We start from the raw sequence: 23068 nt of genomic DNA, 5'->3' as shown, positions 1-23068 counted from the left end.
AGATAGGAGCTTGCTGCAAGATGGAGGATTGGTCTCACTCTCTGACTTCTACGGATAAAGGCAGCAGGATGCATGCTCATGAGAGGAGTAATGGGCTCCCCCCTCAGGAGTCTCTGGACCGCCCCCCTCTTTCTACTGGATTGAAAGTGAATCTCAGGGATTCTTGAGCTTGTCAGAGAAAGAATTTGAAGATGGACATGAAGTGCTTAAGAAGGGGCAGCTCCCCAAGAGTCAGCTTCTATGAGGGTTCCACCTTTGTGTTTGCAGCAGGGTTTTACGGGGTTTTTTTCTATAATTATGTGGAATTCTCCCAGAGTCCAGTTAATGTATCATAGATTCTCCCCATGTGGTAAGTCAGGAGCTTTTGACCTTGTGTGGTCCAACAGGACTGTTACAGTACATGGGGTAAGTGGTACTGGCTTTTCCCAGGGTGGGTAGGTTGGTTGTTGGGTATGCTGTTTGGTGGGTGGGTTGGTTGGTGAGTTGGTGGGTGGATGGGTTGGTGGGTGGGTTGGTAGGTGGGTGGGCAGGTTGGTGGGTGGTTGGGTTGGTGGGTGGGTGAGTTAGTAGATGAGCGAGTTGGTGGGTGGGTTGGTGGGCAGGTGGGTGAGTTGGTGGTTTGGTTGGTTGGTTGGTTGGTTGGTTGGTTGGTTGGTTGGTTGGTGGGTTGGTTGGTTGGTGGTTTGGTTGGTTGGTGGTTTGGTTGGTTGGTGGTTTGGTTGGTTGGTGGGTTGCTTGGTTGGTGGGTTGCTTGGTTGGTGGGTTGCTTGGTTGGTGGGTTGGTTGGTGGTTTGGTTGATGGTTTGGTTGGTTGGTTGGTTGGTTGGTTGGTTGGTTGGTGGGTTGGTTGGTGGGTTGGTTGGTGGGTTGGTTCGTGGGTTGGTTGATTGGTGGGTAGGTTGGTGAGTGGGTTAGCAGGTAGGTGGGTTAGTGGGTGGGTTGGTTGGTTGGTTTAATTAATTTCCAAGCTACTTTTCTTGGCCAATTATTTACTCACTGCCTGACTGACCCTACTATTACCCCCTTTACAAAGAGTCTCTGAACTCTTGGAGAAGACACACCCTGCTTTCCAGTCCCATTTGAGACTCTGCAGTGATCCTCAGTCTTGTCTGGCACCCTCCTATAGCTGCATAGTGAGCACAGGTGAAATAAATTACCCAAGAATCATTGCTCAAAACTTGAGCTCACCCACCTCCTTATTTCATGCACTGAGAAGGACACTTGACAGAACCATGTTTAATCACCAGGTTAGAAGAAACATTACAAAATATAGGAACAAGATAGCCCAGTAAGAGAGCACCAAAGGGCACGCAGAGTCCTGATCATACACATAAGGCTTCCCCGCCTTTGCAGTCTGCTTTCTAATCCACTTCAGGTATGGTGACACCTTGGTGTACACTCCTGGCAAATTCTTCTTGCCACAGCCCACACCCCAGCTGACAATGCCCACCTGGTACCAAGTATTTATGTTTCTCTTTTTGTTGCAAACTAGAGCTCCTCCACTGTCACCCTAGGAAAGAAAAGTTGGGAAGTTGAAGGGTAGTAATAAGAAAGCTACTCCCAGAACCCGCTGAAGTGTGGGCATCTTGACAAAGAGCACTGAAGGGGTCCCATGATGGCAGTCTCTGGCTCTTGTTCAGTTTTCCAGCCACAGGGGTGTGGCTGTAGCAAACAATTTAGGTAAAAGCAATTGGGTGATATTATTATTGGTTAATGTCTCATTCATTTTGATATATCTGTATCAAAAGCTTGTGCCTTTCTCACGAATTCATTTTCTATCAGCCAAGCTCTTTCTATTTTGCTTACAAATGCAAAAAGTGAACAGAATAAGCAAAAATCCATTGTGCCTCAGAGAAAGTCATTGTTGAATCTACCAGGTATGCATATGGATACACAGCAAATGCAAAAAGAGCAGTGTCATGTTAAAAACGCAAAATGTAATACTTAAACTGCCACATTTTAAATGATGTAGAGAAATAAATAAATAAACCAGAAGCCACACTCATAAGAGAGAAGGTTCTCCACAGACTGAGGCAGAGGTTAGGGCAAGGCCACATCAGGAGCTAGAGAGGTGTCCATGGCTCCCCTCTTAGATTTGGGAAGGAACTGGCCTTGTCCACATCTTGATTTAGGATTCATGTGACCCCGAGTCATGGGAGGATCATGTATGTTGATTAAATCGACCCACCCTGTGGTAATTTGTTACAGTGGCCCTAAGAAAATGCTGTGGTATCTCATCCACTGGACCAAAAAGCCAACCACCCTTCCCAGGCAGCGTCCAACCCATTACCTGGCAGGCATCCATCCCACCATCCGGAGTTCCAGCACATAGCATATTCTTGGTTAATAGAGGCAAAACATAGCCACACCAGTCCCATCTGAACAGATCCACTTGGACTTTCTGTAGCTTTGTAGTTTGGACTTTTACTCCACCTGACCCAGAGGAGAAGCAAAGGGAGAGAGTCTCTCAGGTAAAATGGTCCCTTTAAGTTGAATGTCAGTACTCATCCATATCACTCCAATGACAAAAAAACTTCTGCTCACCCAGAGACCAATCAGATGTGGGAGAGGAATAGCTATCTAGAAGACTGTCAAGATCCCCCAGGCATCCGCAGTACCCTGGAACTAGGTCCCTGCTTAATCTCAGCCTGAGTTCAGCGTCTTCCAACCCTATAGTAGGCATGAGCCCCATCTGGAGTCCTGAAAGTGTGTCTCGTCTGAATACTTGACGGTCAAGAGAGCTCAGGCCATAGAGAGGCTTGTACCACTCTAGGCCCCCTGACTGAGGAAGAGCTCACCACCCAGGAGGAGGAGCTTTCTTTCTCTTTAGGGACTGTCAAATCTTGTGTCTAGAATGCTTCCAGGTCAGAGAAAGGGTCAAAGCATATGTGTTGAATATATGATACCTGAAGACTTTGGGGTTAAGAATTTTGTTTTGTTTTGTTTTTTCTTTTTTTCTTTTAAGCTCATAAAAATCATCAGTGACTGGCTCCCACCCAGATTGGGACTTTGGAACGACATTGGAACACAGTCACAGCCACATACGGACCTGCATGGAGGAACAGCATGACCTGCAAAGTATTCCCTGCTGACTGATTATGGGATAAGTCATACTGTGGTGGTTGAATATGCTTAGTCCATGAGAAGTGGGACTATTAGGAGATGTGACCTTGTTGGAGTAGGTGTGGTCTTCTGAAGGAAGTGTGTTACTGTGTAGGCAGGCTTTGAGGGCTCCTCGTGTGGAAGAGCCCCTCCTCCCTGCTGCCTGCTAAGGAGTCTCCTTCTGTCTGCCCTTGGATTAAGATGTGGAACTCTCGGCTTCTTCTTCAGCACTGCGACTGCCTCCACACTGCTGTGTTTCCACTATGATGACGATGGACTGAACCTCTGAAACCGTAAGCCAGCCCCAGTTGAATATTTGCCTTTTGTAAGAGTTGCCGTCATCATGGTGTCTCTTCACAGCAATGAAACCCTAACTAAGACAACAGGTTGTTTGCAGGTGTGGCTGAGAAGGAATCTAGAAGTGGACTGTTGCTTGCTTCTATAAAGAAAGGACACTGCTGTCCTGTGTCCTTCCATAGTCCCTCAGGATTCTACTGAGTAACCCTTTGGCCTCAATGTTCTGTTCTGTCCAGAATTCATGTTCTATAGCATAAGCACACAATTTGCTCCAGGTCCCGGAAGCCTCATGAAGGCTGACTGCTTGGGGGACTGAGGACATGCTATGCCATGGGCCTTCAGTGAAAACTGAAGTCACCAGATACACTACACAGAATTTCAAGGCCAGCGGAGCTTATAGAATTTTCTAATCCTTCTGAACACCAGTCACATGTCACCCTGTACATACAATCTGGAGTCACTTACTAACATTAGTAATTCCCCATCCTGTCACCCAGCAGTTCTTCCATATCCGTAAGTCAGAGAGTTCTGAAGTGCAGATAGGTATCCCGTTGATACTCAGGTTTAATGGGGATTTGAGCAAGAGCAAAGCTATGTCATTGTCCAGGAGCCAGTCATCAAACTTTGGGTGCAAGATCAACTTGTCCACTTTCTCATGCTTCACGTTCTTTGTGCTGAGGTCATCTCTGCCATGACGGATCTCCAAGTTAGCGCTCATTTAAAATAAAGAGAGAGAGAAAGTGTAAACAATAGACATGAAGATGGGAGATCCCTAAGGACTCTGCCCCCAGTGGCTCTGAGTCTAAGTAATGAGGGGCTAAAAGGACCTGTTCAGCGGAAGGCAGATCTGAGTCCCAGCACATGGCCTGATCATCTTACTTGGGTACACCAAGGCAGCGGGAAAAGAGCAAGGTACTGCCCTTGATTCTCAAGAAGGGCTTGACTGATTGTAGAGCAGAAGTCCAGGAAGACTCATGAGACTCAAGGACTTGCACACCAGCCCAGAGCTGGTGACGTGTGCTCAGGGACTAGAGCCCCACCCTCACATAGCAGTGTCTCCAGTGTCTCTCTGATTTTTGAACCCATGCGCCACCCTCTTATCTCCAACAAGAACAAACAGTTAGTGATAGACTTCCTTTTGGTCCATTTAGAGGTTTTTTTGTTTGTTTTTTTTCCTTTGTCTTTAAGACAAGTTTTTGCTATGTAGCCTAAGCTTGCCCTTGACAAATCATCCTCCAGGTTCATCCTCCAGAGTGCTAGGTGACAGGCATGTACGACCCTAGCCAACTTAGGAAAGTTGGATCATGTCCACAGGTACTTAGCAAGATGCATAGCCTGAAACTCACAAGATATATCAAATCCTGGGAAGAGATCTGCTTACTGCCCAGAGGTCAGAAAGAATACTCAGCCGTGCAGGCTGTTTCACCACCTGATGGCATTCCGTGGCTGGTTGAATGAAGCCTCCAGGACAAGCATTCTGTTACACTGGTTAAGAAGAAAATTCTAACTTTAGCTTGTTGGCCCAGGCCTACAGGGTCAGCTACTTGGGAAACTAAGGCAGGAGAATTACAAACTCAAGGTCTCTTTGAGCTACAGAATAAGTTAAAGGCATCCTAGAAATTTAGTAAGATGCCTTAAAATAAAATGCAACAGATCTATGAGTTCAAGGCCAGCCTGGTCTGCAGAGCCACAACAACCAGGGCTACACAGAGAAACCCTGCCTCAACCTAACACAGTCCCCTAGGCGTAATCTTTGGTGCTGCCACCCATATTGATCCCCATTTCCTCCAGGAATACTCACTTGTTTATTTGGTCGAAGCAATGGGATGCAGATAGAACCCACCACTCATTGAGAATAGATCCTCCACAGAGATGAGTACCGTGATTCATAATCCCCACGTGCCATGGGACCTCTGAGATGTTTGCAGGTTTCCCTCCCATGATAGCAGAAACATTTTCCTGTAGTAGAGGTCTGGTACTTAGTCCCTGGCCACACTTCCCTAAAAGAAATGGGGAAGAGAAAAGAAAGTTTTAGGGTCTAGAAGTCAAGTCTGAAGGGCCTGGAAACAGCTTCCTTACAAGCCTCTTCTCACACCCAGAGGCAGAAGGGCTCAGCAAAGGGACATTGGTAGAAAACCCACAGACTAATGCAAGCCCCCCACCCCCATATGCCTCTCGAGAGCTCAGCTACACACATGTGGAGAACACTGGGATACTCTTTCACTGCCATCTGCTTCTTGGAATGATTCTGTGAGGTCTGCAAGAAGGAAGACTCAAATTGACATGGCTGTCAGCTACATTGTGTTATTCCCTGTTATCGGCCTGTATAGCAATGTCCCTTTCTTTACATCATTCCTCACTGTCTCCTGAAATACGTTCTAGGTATGGTGTCCGACTGTGCATCAGAAAACCAATCGTGGGAAGAAGATGGCTTTGTCTCACCGACTCTCTGATTCCTGCTATGCTTTTCCTATTGTGATTAGGGAACAAGCTTCAATGCAGCTTTAGTCCCAAGAATCATTCCAATTCTCCCGAAGCAAGTTCGATGTTTCCTATGGGACAGGGTTGTTTTGACATCTCTTGATGTCTTCTCAGTATTATTGCATTTCCCCTCCTCTTCCAGTTTCCTGCCTTCATTTCTTCTCCCTCATTTCCCCTTCCTTTTCTGCTTCCTCTTCCCCCTACCCTTACTGTGGCTCAACCCCTGGGCCTGGTGCATGCTAAGCAGACATGCTACCACTAAGGCCGCCCTTTCCGGTATTATTCCAATTAAGAGAGAAGTAAATGCAATACGATCTACAGTAGTGGATGCTCACTGTTTGCAAAGCACTGTCCCGTTTGGCCTGGCATTACCACTGCCCTGTTCTAAAGAGTGAAGCCTAAGGCCTAAGATCAGCTGAAAGCCCTATAGCAGAAATGGGTCGGGAACATGGGTGAAGATCTAATGACGATGGCACTCAAGTCTTACAGGAAAATATAGCAATATTTCTAGTCCAGCTCTCTCTAGTCCCAATCCCATGTCCATGTGTCATAGTCCCCACCCTACCTAATGCTCTCTCACATACTTCCATCCCAGAACTCTATTACATATACCCCTGCTGACATATCCCCGAGACCACATGTGCTACCTCTGTACAACACTACCACATACTTTATACCATATACCCTATCCACACAATCTCACTCACACCCTATCCCCATCCAGGCCATCACCTGTCACCAAAGAGCTACAGCACCCCAGGATTCTACCACATAGCCCACTACCACATATATCACCATCATAGAATTCTACATCAGAGAACTTTGTCACACAACCCCATCACCACCAACTCACACCCCAACACCACCAACCATGACCACACGATCACACCACACACCCGCCATTCACAAACACTGTGTCACCACCTCACATCACCACCCCCACAACAAGCCATTGCTTCTCTGTCTTCCCACTTTGTTCCCAACACCATGGACTTCTTTCAATTCCCACAAAGCGACCTGCAGCTTCCTGCCTCAAGGCCCTTCCTCTTTCTCCTCCCTGACCTATGCCCTGTGTATCCTTGGCATCTTAGCTCAATCATAAAGTGAGTTTTGATGATCTAGACAAAATTGAGGCAGGAGAGGCTGGAGTTTGAGGCTAGCGTGGGTTATAGGAGTATTGTGGGGGGGTGTAATTTCAAATTGCTTTTATTACAGTATCATTTTTGTATTAGACATTCTCCTCAGAATACCAGAAATAGTTATCAAATGTTTGTAAACTCTTGACATTGGCCCCTCTCATTAGACTAATCTCCCTGGGGGCAGGAGCTGTATGTGACTAATTCTTATGGCCACATCACCTAGGCAAAGACTGGTACTTTGCAGGAGCCCAGTACATAGTGCTGGAATAAGTGGATGTAGTGGGGGAGGGTATAAACTGATGTCTGGATAGATGTGTGGATGGGTAGATGGAGCAGAGAGTGTATAGATGGCTGGATAATTAGGAATGGTCTTAGTATCCATGGCAAAATTCCTTGAACCACCAGTGCCATGAAGAGGTAAGTGGTCAGAGACTGAGGACCCTTTGTTCAAAGGCATTGACCCCTTGAGTTCCCAAGTCAGGAAGTCAGAGAAGAGGTAGAGCGGGTGATCAGTGGAAGTGCCATTGCGTTTGAAGGAGAGTGGGTAGTCTGCAGAAGAGTCATTGCAGGAATCCCTGCCTCATGTCCCCTGCTCATGTCAAGGAGGCATATTTGCCCCTTCCTGGGGGAACCCAGCCTTCTACAAGGCACCTGCAGTCTAATCTTAGAGACACCTGGTATTCCAGCAAGAGAACCTTCGACTGACTTACTATAGAGTAAAACAGGCATGTTGGTCTGGGGTAGGGGAAACTAAATGTTTATTTGAGATGACTATTTTGAACATGTATGCAAAATGACGTAATTCGAAATCAGGTTGGGTTCACAAAATGACTGGTTTTAGTCTTTGCCTCTTTTTGAAACACGGTGTCATCTGTCACCTATTGAGGATCCTCCCTGCGCCAGCTACTGTGCTGCCTGCGTGAGCAGAGACTCTTAATAATCCCCAAAAACCCTCCCTGGTGTGTCTGCAGTCCAGCTTTACAGGTGAAGAAAGAAGCCGGTCGCTCAAGCTCTCATGAAAGCGGGACAGAGAGGGACTTGCAGATAACCCAGCTGTTTCTAGACCCAGCTACCCCTTCCTGCTCAGAGCTTCTGTAATAGCACGTACCTCCCAACCGCCCAACCCGCCCAACCTTTGAAAGCCTTAATTAGACCAATAGCAAATGGTTTGGATAATTGCTTACTGGGGTGAACCTGAGCTGTTCTAGTCAAACACTGATTGTTGGGACCCTGTCCATCCTGAAGGCAGGCTTTTGAGGACTGACGTCGTAGCAAGGCTTCCCTGGGGAACTGGGCTGATGAACACATAAGTGACTATTGCTATCCTCTGGGAAATGCATCTAAGCTTAGCAGAACTGCCAGCAGTCTTGATGCTGGTGAGAGTCTGAGTGTCACAGCCCTGAGAAATGCTTCTCAGAAGCAAATGGAAAGAATCATCTGAAGTCTTGAGATGGACGGTGGTGCATAGCCAGGCAGGCTTCAGAACCGTGTGACTGCTGATAGTGGTCCACACCGCCCTGTGGATGGACACAGTCTTGCCAGAGTTAAACCCTGCCATCAGCCCATCAGTATCACTGTCAAGAACAGACAGAGCCAAGGAGATGGCTCAGTAAAGACCTGATTTTGATCCTCCAGAACCCATGTAAAAGGCTGAGCACAGCAGTGGGTGCCCTCACTGGTGATGTGGAGGCAAGCACATCCCTGGGACTTGCTAGCTAGTCAGTCTAGAGGAACCAAGGATAAAGACTGGCATATCTGGGTCCTGCGGGTTTCTTAACTCTGCACTGAACCCTTTTCCGCTCACTGGCCTGCCTGCCTCTACAATGCAGTAAGCGCTTTCCATGTGCCGAATCTTTGTACTATGCTTGCAACTGTGTCAGGGAAAGCAAGTGTGAGGAGTGCAGAAAGGCCCTAACTGACTAGCCAATTCCATCGGCCCCGCCCACAACACCAGTCTGTTTTGTCTGTCTCCTGCCGTTGTATAAGAAAGGAGACAGCCAGCAAGGTTTACTCAGGGATTTTGTTGCCATGCTGGAGATCAAATTTAGGGTTCCATGCATGGCAGAAAAGCACCCTACTTGTGAGTGGCTATCCCCAACCCTCTTCACTTTTTATATTGGGAACAGAATCTCATTAAGTTGTCCAGGCTAGCCTTCAACTCACTCTATAGCCTAGGCTAGTCTTGAACCTGAGATCGTCCTCAGTAGCTGGATTAGCGGCCTGAACCAACAGCCTAGCTTTTCTGTTTAAGGCTCATCTCTACCACCACACTGAGGAAAAGTCTATGTCTTCCTCTACTGTAAACACAGTTTCTAAAACAGCACACCCCGTGGCAGGGGTTTGAAATTTGTTAACCAACTCATTGACCCCAACTGTATATATTCTCTGCCCTCAAACAGGGGCCTTTCACTGGGGACACTGATGCCTTGCTTGAGAGCTGTAATATGGTGACCTTTGCATGAGACCCATTCAGAAGGATTTCAGCATGGTGGAAGAAGGAAGAGAGTCTCTGCAGATGCTGCTGGACTTAAGCCTTCCTGATGTGACCACATGTATCACTGACCCAACTGGCTGCCTTCTCTGAAATACGCACTGGTATGACCATTCACCCTGGGAAACTCTAGTATCTACACAGACAGCAAATCACACACACACACACACACACACACACACACACACACACACACACACACAAACCAGGCTCCCCGAACCCCAACAACTTTAAAGGACAGGGTGTATAAGAATCTCAGTGGTCATCTGGTCAGGGGCCAGCTACCTCAGACCCCTAAATCCTGCACTCCCCAAACTATTGAATCACCACCCCTGGGAAGTTATCTTTGGGAGTAGCTTCCAGATGATTCTACCACCCCATGGGAATGAGCCACAGGGTCCCCAGAAACCTACATGCCTGTGAGCTATGTGCCCAGGACAGCAGGAAGGCCAATGGCAGCAGCAGCCCTGTTCCGCCCTTCCATCGTTTCATTGGCTTGCCTGCACATCAGCAATGGGGAGCTTCAACTGAGGCAAGTGATGGAGGGTTGGGACTAGATGAGCACTGAGATCACAATGGGCCTGGGTGGGCCACCCTAAGCAGCAGGTGGCTTCCTGAGCCCTCCAGGAAATGGAGGCTAGGAAGGGTGTAATGATCAGGGTGACAGGAGGTGATGTCAGGAGCTCCAAATACAGCGGAGTTCCAACAGGCTGATTTGCAGATGCCCCAGGACACAATGACCAAAGACACAGCCTTGGTTAAAAGGAAGCTGAGGTATGTGGCTCAACTAAATCAGACAACACAGCAGAGATACCAATGCACACTCTATGGGAGAGAGCTTATGTCAACAGAGATATGACCAGTAGGATGTTGGGGGAGGCACTTGACTTAGATTCTCATACTTATCTGAAAATAGGCGAGGACACATCTCTGTGGCACTGAAAGGGTTAACGCACAAAGACAGGCATTCTCAACCTTCCTGATGTCGTGACTCTTAAAGTTCCTTGTGTTATGGTGACCCCCAACCATAAATTATTTTCATTGCTACTTCATAACTGTATTTTGCTACTGTTATGAATCTTAATGTAAATATGTGTTTTCCCATGGCCTCAGATAACCCCTGTGAAAGGGGGTTGTGACCTACAGGTTGAGAACCAGCACACTAAGGCAGGTATCTCAGCACAGGACCGGCCATATTGTGAGCCTCTGATATAACCCCCAGGTTTGCTGCTACTGTCTCCCTGAAGAGGCAGTACCTTGGCCATCAGCTCCTCTCAACAGGAAGCTCTCATCCTAGGGTAGTGGCGGCACTCCCTCTGTGGGGTGCTAGGGTCGAACCTCATTCCTCATTTGTGTTTGCTCCGAGCCCTATTGAGCCCGCCTTGGAGGATGCGACCAGAGGAACAGCAGATATTCTCTGAGTTCTGGGAATTCTCATGCCATCTGGGTGAAAGACAGAGCAAAGAGAGTGCCTTAATTCCATGGAGTAAGGGTGTCACTGGGGGTCAGGGCAGGGTCATGGTGCTGGCTGTGGAAGAGGCCATGGGGCAGAGTTTTCCAGAAGAATAAGCTGAGCCTAGAAGCAGTCTGGAGAAAGAGTAGGGGGAATCTGCTGTAGATTAAATTGTGACCCTCAAAATCCCCACAATCATTCAGGAGTTGGCTCAGTCCATCAAGGGCTTATAAGCACAAGGTTGTATTTGATCCCCAGAACCCACACAAAGATAAAAGCCAGGTTGTAATCTCAGTGTTGGGGAGGTAGAGACAGGCAGATCCCTGGGGGGGCTTTCTAGCCAGGAAGCCTAGTCTACTTGATGAGTTCCAGACCAGTGAGAAAACTCCATCTCAAAGCAAATGGATGGCCTCCATCTCAGTACCAACATCAGGTTATCCTCTGGCCTCTGTATGTATACCTTCACACACAGACACAGAGACAGACACACATGCACACATGCACACATGCGCGCACGCACACACACACACACACACACACACACACACACACACACACACGGACACACACACGGACACCCTAAATATATTGATGTAATTTTTTTTTAATTCTTGGAAACGTCCATCAGAATGACTGCCTCATGAAAGGTTGAACAGTTCATTATCGAATGTGAGATTTCTCATAAGGAGAATTCGTAACACTGCCACCCGCCAGAAGCTGAGTTTTGGGATTCATCAAATAAGCTCCTCCCACCTTTTCAGGGCCAGGTCTGAGCAGAAATAATGGGAAAGCTCCTCCCTTTGTTTCTCAGAACAGAACCTGTGGTTCTCACTATTTATGAACTCTTGGGCCCTGGAGTTGGGGGCGGGGCTTGATCACGTTTGTGTGAGTGGAGTAGGCCAATCAGAGAGACTTCCCAGAACTTCCTTTACATGTCACCCATCTTCTCTGCTTAGCTTTCCAGGAGAACATATCTGTGTTGTCCCCATTTGTGCCCCAAACCATCAACAAGCATTCACATTTTAAGCAAAACAGCATGGGATCAGACCTGGTGGCACGGGTCTGTAATCCCAGGCCTGAGGAAGGAGGCAGAGGCAAGATCATAGGTTCAAGGCCAGACTGAACTACAGAATGAGTTCAAGACCAGACTGAGTAACTTAGACTTTTATTTCAAAATAGAGGGGAAAAAAGGAGGGCCGGGGTTGCAGCTTAGTATACAGCACTGGCCTAGCATATGCAAGGTCATAGGTTCTGCAGAAACATAGGAAGGAGGGAAATGAAAGAAAATACAGGTCAAGCATCTGCAGTGGCTTTATTTATAACTATTAAACCCTAGTAAACCTACACCCGCCCATGCTTGGGGGAGTGGTTACACAGGTGGCATACCTACAAAGCAGTAAGACCGCTCAGCAGTGAAAGGGCTCATTTCTGAACCAGCCAGCACCCCAAACACAAGTGTGTTAGGCCAATGACGAAATCAGACATAAATGGCTCCTTGCCATATGTTCCCAATAGTATGACATTCTGGAAAGACAAAACCGTGGCAGAGAGAAAGCACCTGCCATCAACAGGGGCTGGAGCTCAGGAAGAGGTGGACCGGGAGAGGAAGAAGTTCTACGTCTACCATACGGGCATGTGCGTGCCTTTCCATTCACAGATCCTCAAAATGACACACTTATTCCATAGAAGTGACAACTCAAAAGCCAGGCTGTACTTTGTATATGAACAAATCCCCCAATATAAATGACAGGAGTGGTGGTCCCGCTGTGGTTTGAATGAGAAATGTTCCCTCTAGGCTCCTGTGTGTGAACACTCCAGCTGCTGGACTATAAGGTGGAATCTTTTGAACTCAGGGCCTGTGGCTGTGTGGTAGACATAACCCACTGGGGGCAAGGGAAAGGGGGATTCTGAAGGTTATAGTCAGAGCCTACTTCTCCGTGGACCTGTGTGTGCTGTCTGTGTATTGAGTTGGGGCTCCCTCTGTTGCCATCTGTCCTATTCTCCTGAAACAGTCTCTTACTGAGCCCGAATCTTACTGTTTGGGCTAGTCTGACCACCGAGTTATCAGGCTTTTCCTGTTCTGCCTCCCAATTACTGACAGAATTCACTGGAATTCTAAGGCCCACCATGTGGGCAGAAATCAGTTTTTAATACTGTCTTCCTCTGCCAAGGTCACGGCCACAAGATGCCATAGGCTGATTGGATAAAACACTCGGTGCTTATTTTTTGAGTTAAGGACAGAGTTGCTGGAAGTTCTTCAGTTATTATAAGTCCAAGATCTAGGTTCCCAGTGAAGGCTCTCTTCCTAGCTTCCAGCCAGGCAGCTTTCTGTGTCCTCGGATCCCCCTTCCTCATTCCTGTGTATAGGTGTGTGTGTATATATACATATGTGTGTGTATGCATATGTATGTATGCATGTGTGTGTGTGCGCGCAAGTATGTGTGTATGCTTGTGAGTTCATGTACGTGTGCATGTGTGTATGTGTGTGTGTGTAATTGTCACTCTTACAAAAGTGTTCTTATAAGGACACTATCCTGTAGACCAGGGCTCCAACCTTTTGACTTCATTTAAATTTAAATGTCCCTTAGTGATTCATCCTCCCAAACCAGCAACCCAATGGGTTAGGAACACAAACCTTGTTCACAATACATACACAGCACTGCTCAGGCAGTGATGGTAGTAGGTCCAAAGAACAGAGGAAAGGGGTTTTCAGAGCACAGTGCTGGGGAGAGGACGTGGGAGAGAAGCAGCGGCTAATGCTCTTGGGGACATGCTCTTGAGAGGCAGAGCAGGAAGAGCCTAATGACAAGGATATTATGTACACGCTGCAGGCGTGCGTGTTCCCTGGGTGACATTCACCTTGCTTTGCCTCCGTGAGCCGGAATTTGAAGTCAGGTACAAGTCCAGATTGCAGTGTTGTAATTTACATTATAATCTCAGCTACTCTTCTGTTGAGGTTCTGTTGGAGCCCTAGAGTTCGGCTGGAAGACAGCCCCTAAGCTCTCCCAGCAAGCAGATCCCTGGTACCCACAAGAAAGGAGGGGGCTTTCATCTCACAAGGCCCTGCCCAATCTCTGGCTGCACAGGGGCCTTTTGCTGTGGCTCTAGGGAGCAAAGACCCTGCTCAGATGCCCTGGGAGCTGTGCCCTTGTGAGGTCTGTGCTCTGAACCCCAGGCCAAGAACCTGGGGAGCCAGGTCAGAGGAGGACATGGCCTGTGGGCTTGTATCAGTCACTGCCACCTTCCGTGACCTAGTTTAAGTCTCAGTGGCATCTGCTGCCCAGGCAGGAAACACATCAACACAAGTGGGGGGAGGAGAGCGGAACTATTTGGGGCAGGAGACAGATTAGGAAACAGACATTGTTCCCTGTGGATCGCAGCCTTGCCTTTCTCCCTTTTGGATTTCAGCTCTGCCCTGATTCTTTCTTGTGTGAGACCAGTTGGATCGCTGCGTGCAGTGCTACAGAAGTTCAATTCCCTGGAGACTTTGGGATTGGGGTACAAGGCGAGAGAGGGCTCTGGCTCTGTATTTCGACAAGAGCCTTCCTGATGACTGCGCATCGTCCTGGAGATGAAAGTGCTGGGACAGCTGAGAAAGGTGGTGCTAGTTCGAGGACTCAGTAACCCTTCTCTTGGGCCTCTCAGGACTCTCTGAATCCCTGAGGTGGAGTTAGGCAGGTTGATAGTTAGGAGGGTGGGACTGAGCTCAGTTAGGGAAGGACTGGAATTTCAACCCTGAAAACTTGGACGGAGACATTTTGCTGTTGGCATGTACATGGTGGACATTGTAGTGACTAAACAGACGAGCCACAGTAGTCAACCACGGGAGTGGAGAGACTCTCTCCTTCCTAGACTAGAAAAGCCACCAGGGTGAAGAAGGGGCATGCTGGCCAATGGCAGCACTGTGACCTAAACAGGAAGGGGACAGGAAAGAAATCCCCCTGGGCCCTCTCACTTCCTGCTCTTGTGCTTTGGTCAGTGCTTTCTGAGAGGCGTCTAACAGCATGTAATGGCTCAGGCCTTAGGAGCAGCCTTCTCCCACCCAGGCAAGAACAGCAAACAGACCCGAAGAGGGAGAACTGGGACGAATGGAGAAGTAGAGGGCCAGCATCTTCTAGAACTTTCTTGTGGTGGGCAAGTTGACTGCTGTGAGTCATACTGATCTCAGGATTAAGAAGGACACCTGTGGTTAAGCTTCGTGGTACACACTGTGCTGTGCTTGGGACCTGGGAGTGTTAGCTCACCCCTCCTGGCAATGTTCTACCAATTGGTCGGTCAGCACATCAGAGACTGCATTTTAACTGAGTGTCTTCTCTGGCATGCCAGCTCAGGTAGGACATATTTCCTACTGTAAATTATAAGGTATCATATTGTACCTTATAATTCCTGCCATGGTCCTGAAAATAGATGGAGGATATAAAATAGAATGAAAGTATATAAATTATAGACATAGTGGAAATATATGCATATATATGTTTGTATAATGAAAGCAATCACTAGGAGAGCCTGTGAAGCGATGTACAATATATAATTTTTGAAGTGACACACATTTAAAGACATGAGCCTTCCATATCTTGCATTTTCCCGTATTCTTACTATGTCTTGTTCCCCAAGTATCCAAATGAATAAGTGAGAAAATAAACTCCTGTGTCCATATAACTGGTTGTGTCCTTTATATCTGTGACTTGACCTAGAAAATATCTAGGTCAAAAATACCATTTGTCCATGAATGCATGGTACAGCACCGTTCTTCAGACATGGTCCTGTGGTTTTCTAAGCACAAATTCTTACCCTTTGTGTTGTGCCTGGCAACAAACTACCCTGTTGTTTGTAGTGGCAGGGCATGTTGGTTCTGATGTTCCTGGATTAGTTCCATCCACTCTTACATGATGGGTGACTTTGGTCACTGGGCAGCCTCAGAGTCCGTGCAGAAGGAGGAGTAGATACACATCGGTGCTTCTGGAACAAGTTGTCATCAGGAAGTAGGGTTTTTTTTTAAATAAGTTAAGAAAGGGAAGGAAAGGTGTGGTCTCCAAGTCCTGAGTCGTAATCTCCCACTTTTAGCTTCAAACTGGATCAGAGAGCCCTGACCCTACCTGCTACATATGGAGAGATCTTTATGTATGTCCAGGGTGTGGAAGCATCTGCTTGCAGCATTGGTTAGGAGCTCCCCAAGTGTGCAGACCTAGGTTGGGTGCTGGACCAACAGAAACAAGGCTGGTGTATGGCTGGGTATGATCATGTTCCAAGAGAGGATGAAGCAAATCAGAATGTCAGAGTGAGAAAAGACTCCTTCATAGATAAGAAAATGATGACTCCCCATGGGAAATTTTCAAGGATTTCCTGAATCACACTCTCCTGGCCCTTGTTCATCAGAAGACATGCTGTTGGGGTTGGTGATTTAGCTCAGTGGTAGAGCGCTTGCCTAGCAAGCGCAAGGCCCTGGGTTCAGTCCCCAGCTCCGGAAAAAAAAAAAGAAAAAGAAAAAGAAGACATGATGTTTTCCTCCATGTTTTCTCCCCACCCTCAACACCGAAAGCACCTCTTTCAGCATTTAGTTTGACACTTCTACAGTGGAGTGCGAGATGGGAACCTAATTCTGTAGCTAACTCAACTGATGTAGAGACCGACCCACAGTCAGTGTTCCCCGAATGCCTGTGTGAGGGTGGGAGACAAAAGACTGGACAAACAGTAAGAGAGTCAGAGCTTAGTAATTTGATTTATCCCCAGCAAACATGACAGCAAGCAGTATTTGAGAACCCAAGCTTAGCAATATGGGATGGTAGTGTGGACCGCAAGCCAAGAAACTTTTTGAGGCTTTTGAGAGGGTGAGGGCTCGTCCCTCTCTTTGTGTCTCCTCCAGGATCCATGGGATAAACTGAGCCACAGACACAAACATGCCGGGCCTTCCCCTGGATCCTGAAGTTACGCCCCAGCTGAAGACACCCACTTGAAAGAGCCTCCGAGTCTCCCAGTTAGCACAGACCATGGGTGCCCCGCTGTCTCCCTGCGAATGAGACAAGAAGCATTATGGGTAATGCTGGTGGGGCCAACAGCAAGAGGATATAAAAGGGTTGTGGCTAGTGGTATGAGAAAGTCCCCCTCTGGACTCCTTCTGGGAACCTAAGAATTGTGGGGTGTGGAGAGGAGGAGTATGACCGGGGACTGAGTACCTGGCACTTGCCGTTGGTGCCTGCTTCCTTCCAGGCACAAAGCATGTTCCTGGAGAGCTGAGTCACCCTCTTGGCACATGTCCTCCAGCTAATCTGAACCACCCTCAGCTTCTTAAGGTGCATGTTTAAGCCTTTGGCTGAACCTGACAAGAGAAGGAAGCTAGCCTGAGAATGAGCATGCGTTGCCTGCCAAGGGTGACCCACCCACACACAGTGTGGAAGTCTAGTGATTCACAGGTCCCCTCGTGTGGATGGTTTAGTGTAAGATTCTGCTCTGTGTCATCTAGGTACCTCTCAGCGAGTAGTCCCTCTACGGTGATCTGCCTAGAGGATGCAGGCTCTCTCCAGAAGCAACCCAGTCCCTCACCGTATGGGGGAGATTCTCTGTGGCACCAGCTTTGCTCTGAAGCCACCCTTTGTCCTTGTGTCAGAGTTTAGAGCAGCCAAAGTGCTTTGGCAACAGTGGCCCACATCTTGCCTTTGGCAAACAGAATGGAAACACTTGGAAGAGAGCACATATCAGGGTTGCCATCTTGTAGGGGGCGAATAACCACAGTGCTAGAGGAAATCCTGGCTTTCTCTCCATTCTTTCCCTCTCTGGAGTCTTCCACGGGTGACCAGCCTGGTGCTCAGCAGAAAAAGGAGCCGAGTCACCAATACCCACTACTCTGGGTAAGCCACCGGGTTGATTTTTATCAACAAATGGTGGACTACATATGTGAAGCAAACAGACGAGCAAGTCAAACAATTTTATGGAATCCATAAAAGTGACCATTATTTTCAAGTTTTGAGATTCTTTTATGCCCCTGTGTTTATCTACATAATTTCATCCATTTCATCTACATGACTTAGCTGGGGTAGGCATTGCTGGTATTCTATTGATGGGAAAAGTAATAAAAGAAGCCCCCCCACATTCAAAGCCCAGTTCTTCCCCATCTGAACCACCATTCTGCTCAGCAGAAGGCAGCCTACACAGGAGGCCCACACTGGCATGAAGGCAAAGTGCATACCATGGCCATGGGCGTATGCCCACTCTGCCATCCAGCACCTGTCCCAGGTGCTCTCCCTCTGTGGCAGGCAGATGGGCATTTTGACTTTGTTGAATTCGATTGGCGTGGCAAGGAGGAGCAGGCAAAGGTCGCTGTCAAGGTGGGGTGGCTTGTAGTCTTTGTGAGTGATGATCTTCTGTACTAGTTTTCTCTCCAAGTTGATGTCGCTGAAAGTCTTGATTCCCAGGACCACAGTGATGTTCACTGCTACCAGTTCTAATCTGAGGGATGGATACAAATGCACCACAGCTGACAACGGTTGTGGGCCATGTTGTTTCTTCAGACACATCTCCAAGCAGTAGAGCTCACCACTAAATAGTGTACAATAGTGAGTATGCTGTGGGGAGGGTCTAGAGAGAGCCAGGAGGTAAGAGTCAAGGTCCAGACCCAGATGAATCTCTCAAAGAGTGAACCATAGACTCAGGGGAAGCTCTGACCAATAGCAATGTAATGTACCCATTGAGAAAAAAAGATTGAACATCTTGGTGACAGGAACCTTGGCTATCTTATTGACTGCTATATCCCTAGCACTTGTATACCATATATCCCTAGTGGCTGCTCAATGTGTACACAGTGAATGGATGAATCTAAGGCAGTCTTTAAATGCAGATGGTAGACAGGAAAAGGGAAGCCTACACTGATTCCTCCAATACTGCGTGAAGTAGCCAACTTTGGATATAGTTGACTAAATCAAGAGAGGTGACTAAAAAGGGACAGACTTCAGTCCAAAGCCACTGGGGGCAGAATATGTGCCTTCAAAAGCTTCATATATCAATGGACCAAGTGACTATCCCAGACCGCACGTGTACTAGATTCGGTGTAAAGTAAAGCAAGTCCCCAGACACTTACAGGGTTCTTGGGAAGCAGTGTGCTGCTGTCAGAACCCACCACTGGTGGATGATGGAGCCTCCACACAGGTGTTTCCCAAGCATCTGGATACTCACTTGCCATGGGAATTCACCATTCTGGACTTCAAGCAGCTCCCTCAACGGCAGCCACGATGAGTTCGGGAAGGCAGGTCTGTGGCCACACAGAACTGATTTTGAGAAAGAAAGCAAAGCATTGGTATATGAGGGGGTCCAGAGAAATCCTCGCTCCACATTCCCAGAACCTTCCCACTTAAGATCAGGTGACATTCGAGGAAAACTGTATGAGAAGGTTCACTGGAAGATCTTAGAAAATACCTCCAAACTGAAAATCGCCAGCACAGGAAAAGGCAAATTAACAAAAATGGACCTGCCACAGAAATCATAAACACATAGTCTGTTTAAAGGGCGCTTAAAGGGCGATTGTAGGAAAAGCAACAGAAATTTACCAGCAAATGCTGTTTGCTTGATAGAGTTATAAAATAGCTGTGAGTGACTTTGAGAATGATGAATTATACATGCCTGCACATGCACCCATATCCATAGACACAAACACACACACACACACACACACACACACACACACACACACACACACACACACACAGAAAGAGAGAGAGAGAGAGAGAGAGAGAGAGAGAGAGAGAGAGAGGTGATCAAATACAGCAGCAAAGCCACTCTGTGAATCATGCTGTGTGTCAGCATCCTTTTGTATAGGGTACCTGCTGTAATTCTGCCAGAAGAGTACCAATCATTTGCTCATCTGGTCTACCCACAGAACTTCTCCCAGGACTTTAAAGCAAATGTTACACGAAATGACTTTTTATAGCAACATGATCTAATAAAAGTTTTCTTAATTAAATATATTCCTAGTCAACCCCACACCTTTCTGCTGCCTCTTCCAGGGCCTGGGGCTAGAAAGGTCCTCTATTCACTTACAGAAAGGGAGTAGAGAGGGAGAGATATAGCTAGTTGTTCATCTTGCCCTAAGGCTCCTGTACTTCCAGAACTCTGGGCCCAGATCCTAAGGGGTTCACTGTAGACAGCATCAATAACCAGTCCAGTACATCTGCATTGATCAATCGGTTATAGTCTCCTTGAGTCATCCACTGCCACCTCTGGGTTAGAGCTTTGGGTCTCTGGGTGGGAATTTATATTCTCTAGATTTGGATTAGAAACTCTAACTCTTCACCTCCTGGAGCTAGCTCCCATCCTCCCTACGGGATCCAGGGATGAGGTGGCAGGCTTTTTCCTACCTTTTGTTCTGGGCTGGCCTGACACTAACCTTGCTGATCCTGAGCCTGTCCTTTAGATGCCATGAGCAGTGCAACTAGAAGTGGGAGCATGGTGTTGTCATTTCAGTCCAGTGGTGCCCTCCTTGACGTCCTGCCCACATTGATACAAAAGCAACTGTGGCTGCCACAGCTGGGCATCACAAATGCATGGCAGAGTTTAGCCTGGTGACATCACAGTGAGTGCTGGGATTAGATATGAGGAGCAGGCACAGCCTGACTGAGCCGAGTCTCTCTCCCAGGCCTTCCTGGTTATTGGCCCCTTTGCCTAATGTCTAAGGGGTACCCTAGATGCTTTGTGCTGACCATCATCTCCCCGTGGCTCTGAGCACTTTGAAATGTCATTTTTTCTACTGCTACCTCTGGAGTAAAGAGTCTGGATTTCTGGATGAGGTTTTTATATTCTCTGAAGTGGGGTCTCAAAAGTCCCATGTGCCTTTATAGGTGATTTCAACCCTATGAGTTGGTTGGAGGGGAAGAAATAAAGTGGGTGGCCATGTACCACTCAGATTAAAAGGTCGCTCTAGAGTGGCTGCAGTGATAGTTCAGTCAGCAAAGTGCTTGCCCTGCAAGTGCGAAGGCTGGAGTTCCAACTCTAGAGCCTGTATTTCATTAAAGAAAGCGGTGGTGCACGGTGGCACATGCTTGCAATCCCTGCACTAGAGAAGCAGAGATAGGCAGATCCTTGGGGCGTGCTGGCTAGTCAACCTAACCTAGCCAGGGCAGTGAGAGACCCTACATTTAAACAACTGTGCAGGGTTGGGGTTGGGGCTTAGATCAATGACTCATCAATTAAGAGTACTTGATGCTCTTGCAGAGGACCAAGGTTCAACTCTTAGCACCCATGTGGTGGCTCACAATGTCTGTAACTCCAGTTCCAGGGCATCTGATGCCTTCTGACCTCAGAGAGTACCATGCATCACATGGTACACATACGTCCATGCAGGCATAACACCCATCCACATAAAATGAAAATAAATACATTTCTTTAAAAAAAAAGAATAAGTGAAGCCTGAAGAATGACACCCAAGGTTGCCAAGCTTTTCCACTAGGCACCACATGCACCTCTCTCTCTTACACACACACGTGCGCACACACACACACACATGCACACTCATACACACACATATACCCACATGTGTACACACATATACACATGCACACGTGCATACACATGCATTCACACACACATACACACATATGTCCATGCATGCACATGCATACACATACACACATACACTAATACACACATACACTAACACACACACATATACACAATCACACATGATACACATACATGCATACACACATGTGCATAAACATATGCATACACATATATACACACACCCACATATACACACATGCATTTACATATATATATACACATGCATGGGCACACATATACACACTCACACAGATACTGACACATAAACACACTCACATATACACACTCATACACACACTCACACATATGCACACACAAACACATTCACATATTGTACTGGCTGGTTTTGTATGTCAATTTGACACAAGCTGGAGTTATCACAGAAAAGAGCCTCCCTTGAGGAAATGCCTCCATGAGATCCAGCTGTAAGGCATTTTTCCAATTAGTGATCAAGGGGGAGGTGGTCCATTATGGGTGGTGCCTTCCTGGGCTGGCAGTCCTGGTAACGTCCCATCCATGGAGCTGTGCATGATGCAGAAGCTCTGCATCAGCTCCTGCTTCCTGATCTGCTTGAGTTCCAGTCCTCACTTTCTTTGGTGATGAACAGCAGTGTGGAAGTGTAAGCTGAATAAACCCTTTCCTCCCCAACTTGCTTCTTGGTTATGATGTTTGTACAGAAATAGAAACCCTGACTAAGACTCATATACACACTCACATATACACATATTCACACGCATGCATATACATTCTCAAACACACATTCTCTCTCACACACATGCACACATACAATCTCTCTCTCTCTCTCTCACACACACACACACACAAATATATATATATATATATATATATATATATATATATATAATTATGGCTATGACATGAAAACATGGATGTTAGTTGGGGGGGCACAGAACAAACAATATCACATAGGCAATCACCCAGGTGAGAGATGTTGGTGGCCTGAGGTCAGAAAGAGATTGTGAGACTGCTGATACATAGAGTAACAGCTACTGAGGTGCCACAGCCACTGTCTCCACAGCACACATTGTCTGAAACCAGTGCAGACTGGAAGTTCAGAGAATACCAATAACCTGGGGAAAGGTCCGTCCAGGAGGTCCTAGGATGAAAGTGAATCAGGGGAAGGGGGGGGGGGACTGAGCTGCAAGGCCCTGTCTGCCTTGATGTATACTAGCAGGAGGCAGAGCCAGAAAGGAGGTCTTAGGGGAGCAGGGGAGCATCAGAGGTGCACGAGAAGTGGAGAGAGGATTGTCTAGGGATAGCATTATGAGTTCCGAACTGGTCCCTCCTCCCACTACCTCAGTTCATATCTCCCCTGTCCATCATCTGTCATTACCCTCTCCACATCATCATCTTTCTCATCAGCATTCCAAGATCTTAATTATTGATAGCTTCACACTGACAAAATAAGCAGCTTCAGGATGTGCCCCCTGTCTTACTGAGAACTGCCCTATCTGCTCTCAGTCCTGTGATATCAATGGAATGCACAGTGGCAAAAGGAAAGAAGCATCTGCCTCAGAAACAGTGGTGTACGCAAAGTTC

At 47.3% G+C, this 23068-nt stretch overlaps 3 protein-coding genes across 10 annotated transcripts in view; 1 reads left to right on the top strand and 2 right to left on the bottom strand.

Annotated features, from left to right (window-relative positions):
• Window positions 1-15622, top strand: part of Msra (methionine sulfoxide reductase A) — a 338461-nt gene extending 322839 nt beyond the window's left edge. The window contains exons 6-8 of the transcript XR_010057810.1: window positions 2966-3395; window positions 9419-9614; window positions 14372-15622. The gene's annotated coding sequence lies outside the window, so the exon portion shown is untranslated. The remainder of the gene's footprint in view (window positions 1-2965; window positions 3396-9418; window positions 9615-14371) is intronic.
• On the bottom strand, window positions 1222-10056 carry Prss52 (protease, serine 52). Of its 3 annotated transcripts, none has more exons than XM_006252191.5 (5): window positions 9924-10056; window positions 5201-5399; window positions 3865-4112; window positions 2291-2433; window positions 1222-1510 (listed from the first exon to the last, which is right to left on the bottom strand). In XM_006252191.5, exons 1-5 carry the CDS (start codon window positions 10000-10002, stop codon window positions 1241-1243), a joined length of 939 nt encoding a protein of 312 aa, XP_006252253.1. In that variant the 5' UTR covers window positions 10003-10056; the 3' UTR covers window positions 1222-1240. The 3 variants fall into 3 exon arrangements, with proteins under 3 accessions (XP_006252253.1, XP_008769018.1, XP_038949853.1); XM_008770796.4 differs by having other exon boundaries at window positions 9928-10047; XM_039093925.2 differs by lacking the exon at window positions 1222-1510 and having other exon boundaries at window positions 3869-4112; window positions 9924-10041.
• Window positions 15623-16663: 1041 nt separating the features above from the next.
• Window positions 16664-22990, bottom strand: Prss51 (serine protease 51). 6 transcript variants are annotated; one of them, XM_063274879.1, is made up of 5 exons: window positions 22863-22990; window positions 19130-19221; window positions 18147-18434; window positions 17137-17279; window positions 16664-16970 (listed from the first exon to the last, which is right to left on the bottom strand). In XM_063274879.1, the coding sequence occupies exons 2-5, from the start codon at window positions 19134-19136 to the stop codon at window positions 16671-16673; spliced, it is 738 nt and encodes a 245-aa protein (XP_063130949.1). In that variant the 5' UTR covers window positions 19137-19221; window positions 22863-22990; the 3' UTR covers window positions 16664-16670. The 6 variants fall into 6 exon arrangements, with proteins under 6 accessions (XP_063130949.1, XP_017455392.1, XP_038949850.1 ...); XM_017599903.3 differs by having other exon boundaries at window positions 18147-18406; window positions 22863-22981; XM_039093922.2 differs by lacking the exon at window positions 22863-22990 and adding an exon at window positions 20337-20485 and having other exon boundaries at window positions 18147-18406; window positions 19035-19221.
• Between the last annotated feature and the right edge of the window lie 78 nt (window positions 22991-23068).

This window comes from Rattus norvegicus, chromosome 15 (assembly GCF_036323735.1).
Source record: "Rattus norvegicus strain BN/NHsdMcwi chromosome 15, GRCr8, whole genome shotgun sequence".
In the NCBI taxonomy this organism is placed as follows: Eukaryota; Metazoa; Chordata; class Mammalia; order Rodentia; family Muridae; genus Rattus; species Rattus norvegicus.
The sequence above is the reverse complement of the archived record's forward strand: the minus strand, read 5'-3'. Positions and strand labels throughout refer to the sequence as shown.

Bases quoted from the DNA above. Each gene is read 5' to 3' on its own strand.
- Prss52 (XM_006252191.5), bottom strand. From the start codon at position 10,002: ATGAAACGATGGAAGGGCGGAACAGGGCTGCTGCTGCCATTGGCCTTC. The intron at 5,400-9,923 runs GTAGGTTTCTGG...CATTTCTTTTAG, and splicing joins GGCACATAGCTCACAGGCAT to GGAAGTGTGGCCAGGGACTA. The intron at 4,113-5,200 runs GTGAGTATTCCT...ATTTTAAATGAG, and splicing joins TGCTTCGACCAAATAAACAA to CGCTAACTTGGAGATCCGTC.
- Prss51 (XM_039093922.2), bottom strand. From the start codon at position 20,397: ATGCTCCCACTTCTAGTTGCACTGCTCATGGCATCTAAAGGACAGGCT. The intron at 19,222-20,336 runs GTTAGTGTCAGG...TCTCAAAATCAG, and splicing joins ACAGGCTCAGGATCAGCAAG to TTCTGTGTGGCCACAGACCT. The intron at 16,971-17,136 runs GTACTCAGTCCC...TCTCATTCGCAG, and splicing joins GCACCAACGGCAAGTGCCAG to GGAGACAGCGGGGCACCCAT.